The sequence below is a fragment of the Cervus elaphus genome, chromosome 23, assembly GCF_910594005.1.
Source record: "Cervus elaphus chromosome 23, mCerEla1.1, whole genome shotgun sequence".
In the NCBI taxonomy this organism is placed as follows: domain Eukaryota; kingdom Metazoa; phylum Chordata; class Mammalia; order Artiodactyla; family Cervidae; genus Cervus; species Cervus elaphus.
In genome coordinates, this window is record NC_057837.1 from 14257097 (window position 1) to 14262163 (window position 5067).

The window sequence follows — 5067 nt, forward strand, 5'->3', positions numbered from 1 at the left end:
CATTCACATTTCTCTTTTGTATTTACTTATGCAATATATACACAACTTGCAGATAACTTGAAAATGCAAGGTGTGTTTAACCAATTAAATTGATGACTCATGAGGAAAACATACATATATGTAATATATATGTATATATATAAAAAGAAAAAAATATATATAATGAGGCTATAAATCTATTCACATTTTAATTTATACTTTATGATTTACAAAGGAATATCTTTTTCTATATCTTTTTTTTTTTTTTAAAGTTTATCTGTTATTTTATTTTGACAATTAATTTTTTTTCCCCTTAAACAGGAGGTAGGGTGTTTCCATATGAGGTTGTCCGGATGGGAAGCATCTTCAGCTTTGACTTGGCCTCATTAATTTGAGGATAAAATGCTTATGTGAGAGCACATGTATCAAGCTGAAAGTGGGCGCTCAGAGCATGCGGGCATCTCTGGCATCTCGAGGCACTGGACTCCCGGAAGGCTCGCTGCTGGAGAAGTCACCGGCTGAGGGACCACTGCAGATCCTTATACATTGCTCGATCCTCTTTTGATACAGATGATTTTACTTTCTTGAAAGCTTCTTCAAAGTGCTTCTGACTAACCTTCAGTTCACCTTTTTCACTTCCACTCTTCTGTCTTGCCATTTCCTGCTTCAGGGCACAGATAGAAGCCTCCCGTACCAAAGCAGAGAGATCTGCACCTGTATAACAATCACAGCGAAGGTCACCAGCAATTGCTTCCAAGTTTACATCTGCATCCAGTGGGGGTTTTGGACCATTTTTTGTGATAGTTTTTAGGATGGCGAGACGATCTGCTGGGGGTGGTAAACCCACGAAGACTGTTTTGTCCAGGCGGCCTGGGCGCAGGATTGCAGGGTCAATGATATCTGGTCTGTTAGTGGCTGCCATAATAAAAACTTGCTGACGTGTTTCCAGACCATCCATCTCTGTAAGCAGCTGATTCACCACTCGGACACTTGCCCCTGTCTCTCGGGCTGATCTTCGAGGGCATAACGCATCCACTTCATCAAAGAATATCACACAGGGTGCTGAGTTCTTGGCTCGCTGAAAAACCTGTCGCACAGCACGCTCACTCTCACCAACATACATGTTTAGTAATTCAGGGCCCTTCACAGATATAAAATTTAACCCAGACTCATTTGCAACAGCCTTTGCGAGCAGAGTTTTCCCACAGCCAGGAGGACCAGCCAGGAGGACCCCAGCTGGAGTCACCAAGCCAAGAGCTTTGAACTGATCTGGGTTACGTACTGGTGCCAATATCGCCATGGTGAGCTCTTCTCTAATGTCTTCCAGGGCACCAATATCTGCCCATGTCACATTAGGGACAGTGGCAAAGCCCTCCCTTTTGGCAGAGGGTTGGACAGAGGACAGAGCAACCATGAAATCATTCAACTCAATGCACAGTCCTTTAAGCTGTTCCTCTGAGAGGGGATCCTGGTTCCTTAGCAACCCCGGCAGCCTTTGCAATTCTTCCTGAATAGAAAGCAGCTGGGTTTCAAAAGTGGGTTCAGTTCCAGTCCTTTCTTCCTGGTCTCCGTCAGAGGGTGAAGCTGCAGTCTCAGGACGTCTCCCGTGCCGCTCCCGCAGCTCCATCAAGACCCTGTTGACTGCACATACGGCCGCCTCTCGGCAGAGCGCCATCAGCTCAGCGCCAACGAAGCCCGGCGTGAGGTGTGCTAAGTGACGAAAATGAAAGGTTTTGGGAAGTCTCAGTTTCCTGCACAAAGTTTGAAGTATTCTTTCTCTGGATGCTTCATCCGGGATACCTAGGCATATTTCTCGGTCGAACCTTCCTGCACGTCTCAAAGCAGGGTCTAAGGAGTCTGGTCGGTTGGTAGCTCCAATGACTAGGACCCGAGCTGTAGCAGCCACGTTATTCAGATCGTCCATGCAGGTTAGGAGCTGGGCTACAATTCTTCGCTCCATATCTTTTGAAGCAATTTCTCTTTTGGGGGTAATAGCATCAATTTCATCAGTAAAGAGGATACATGGTGCATTTGACACAGCTTGTTCAAATAGTTCTCTTAGCTTCTGTTCGGATTCTCCAGACACTCCGGATACAATCTCCGTAGCAGCTACTTTCAGAATTGGAAGATCAAGTTCCCCAGCAATCGCATGTGCAAGTAACGTCTTCCCACAGCCTGGTGGTCCATGAAGGAGAACTCCACGTGGGGGTATGACACCCAGGTGGTGGTACACCTCTGGGTGACGCATGTGTATAAGCATCTTGCAGACCTCTTTTAATGTTGTATCATTGCCACCAACGTCTTCGAACTTCACTCTGGAGATCTGTAATTCTAGCCCCTTGGCTTTAGCTTTCTTCTGCAGGATAGCTTCTATTTCCCCATCTACTTCCTGGAGATCTTCTTTCTTCTTTTTGCCTCCTTTGCTGTTTAGGTTGCCTTTCCTTTTTTTGTTACTCTCCAGAAGTGAAGAATCTTTTGAATTCTCTATCTCAGAGATCAGCTTCTTATCATTACACTTCTCATCTGATAGATCCGCGAAAAAACTGTCCTTCTTTCCACCTGGGGTTTTGTCAATAAACCATCCTCCTTCAGAACCTCCGGCAGGGGTCTTTGAAGGAACGGAGCCTGTTCTGGAAGTTATCCGTGGTGATGAAGTAATGGTTTCTTTTTGTTCCATCTCAGGAGTACTTGAAACAGAATCGGGATTTCCTTTCCGATACAAGGAGAGCAGGGAGCTGTTCATATGATTTGCTGACTGTGGGTCTGGGTAATCTTCCATACTTGAATCATCAGAATAGCTTTCAGCATACTCATTATCCTCTTCACCGTGTCTTGCTCTTTTGGCCAGATGTTCATCTTCTAAGTCTGCTAGATCCTTATGTTCTTTCTCACTACTAATTATGCTAAAAACTTTTTCCACCTGAATCCTAAAGGCATTTCTTTTCCTTCGACCATAGTCTATACTGTACATTCTTTGTAAATCAGATGCTAAGACTCCAGTGTCCACATATTTGCCGCATCTGTTACTGGTGAGGTACTGGATGACGCACTGCTTCAGTTTATTATCCACGAACCTCGCGGGCCTGGGCTTCATCGCAGCTGCCTCGGCTGTTGCTGCACGGGCTTCACGTGAAGCGGGGCTCTATATCTTAAAAAAGAGAATAGCTACTCTTTTGACAAGTACACTTAAGCATTGATATGCATTATATTTAGTAATATGAAAACTAGATAATTATGCAGTATTTATGTAACTAAAGAACATGAGTTTTATTGGTGGCCAAATGACCAAACTGTGAGTCTCATACATTGGTGAAGAGCAAAAAGAGCAGAGAGCTTGTTTAGAAGAACTAAGTTCAGCACAACTGTTTCAAATTGATCACCAGAAGGTGGGAAACAAAAAGATTTCATTGTTAAAGAGTTGCCTTTTCTTCCTTCCTTGTTTTTGAATTTAGCATTATGAAAGTGGGAGTTTCTTTGTTGAAGATCATGCTACAGTGAATTTAGTCATCTATAGCTTTCTTAATTCACCATTGTTCTGTGGACAAATGAAAGTTCACAAGATGCTTTATGTCCTACTACTTCTCGGCTGCTAAATTTTCCCCTGAATAAAATCTATTTAGCATTTTTTCTGTATTAGTATGTTAGAACTGCCATAATAGTGTACCACAGATGGCTTACACAACAGAAATTCAGTTTTTTCACAAATCAGGAGGTTGGACGTTCAGTTCAGTTCAGTTGCTCAGTCATGTCTGACTCTTTGCGACCCCATGAACCGCAGCATGCCAGGCCTCCCTGTCCATCACCAACTCCCAGAGTCCACCCTAACCCATGTCCATCGAGGCGGTGATGCCATCCAACCATCTCATCCTCTGTCGTACCCTTCTCCTCCTGCCCTCAATCTTTCCCAGCATCAGGGCCTTTTCAAATGAGTCAGCTCTTTGCATCAGGTGGCCAAAGTATTGGAGTTTCAGCTTCAACATCAGTCCTTCCAATGAATAACCAGGACTTATCTCCTTTATGATGGACTGATTGGATCTCTTTGCAGTCCAAGGGACTCTCAAGAGTCTTCTCCAGCACCACAGTTCAAAAGCATCAATTCAATCTGAGATCAAAGTGTCAGCAGAGTTGGTTTCTCCCAAAGACTCTCTCCTTGACTTGCTGGTAACTGTCTTCATGTTCACATGGCATTCTTTCCTTATGTGTATCTATGTCTAAACTTACTCTTCTTATAAAGTCATTGGTAGTACTGGACTACAATCCATCTTAATTACCTCATTTTAACATAATTACTTCCCTAAGACCTTATCTTCAAATATAGTCACATTCTAAGGTATTGGGGATTAGGAATATGTGAATTGTAGGGGACATAAGTCAGCTTATAACATGTATTTTATGGTCCCAATATATGAATATCCATGCTCCATTTTCCCAACACTAGAAACGTGTTCACAGAATATCATGTTCTATCTATAATCTTACTCTTCCTTCTTAGGCAACATTATATCACTTACATATAATTTACATACATTTGCTTCTTGTCTCCAAAACTAGCTTGCAAACTTTTGAATGAAGAATGTATGCTGAAAACGAATGGATGCACAATAATTATTAATTGATAAAAAATGATATCTAAAAGGAATAAGTCCTAGAAAATTATTTTTCCATTCTTGTCTATAGGGTTATGAGAAGCACATTGTTTGTTTTTGAATCAAACAATTTTACTTTGACTAAAAAAATGAATGAGAGTGAAAGGAGTGCACAAAAGAGAGTGAAACAGCTGGCTTAAAACTAAATATTAAAAAAAAAAAAAAACATGATCATGGCATCTGGCCCGATTACTTCATGGCAAATAGAAAGGAGTGACAGATTTCCTCTTCTTTGTCTCTAAAATCACTGTGGATGGTAAGTGCAGCTATGAAATCAGAAGACGATTGCTTCTTGGCACGAGAGCTCTGGCAAGCCTAGACAGAGTGTTGAAAAGCAGAGACATTACCCTGGTGACAAAGGTCCATAGTCAAGTCTATGGAAATCCTTATGGCCAAATTCAGACTTAGACTGAAGAAAGTAGGGAAAACCACTAGACCATTC

At 42.2% G+C, this 5067-nt stretch overlaps 1 protein-coding gene across 1 annotated transcript; it reads right to left on the minus strand.

The window, feature by feature from the left end:
• Window positions 1-241: 241 nt before the first annotated feature.
• On the minus strand, window positions 242-3107 carry LOC122682026 (nuclear valosin-containing protein-like). The gene has a single exon (XM_043884701.1). It carries the CDS (start codon window positions 3071-3073, stop codon window positions 491-493), a length of 2583 nt encoding a protein of 860 aa, XP_043740636.1. The 5' UTR covers window positions 3074-3107; the 3' UTR covers window positions 242-490.
• Between the last annotated feature and the right edge of the window lie 1960 nt (window positions 3108-5067).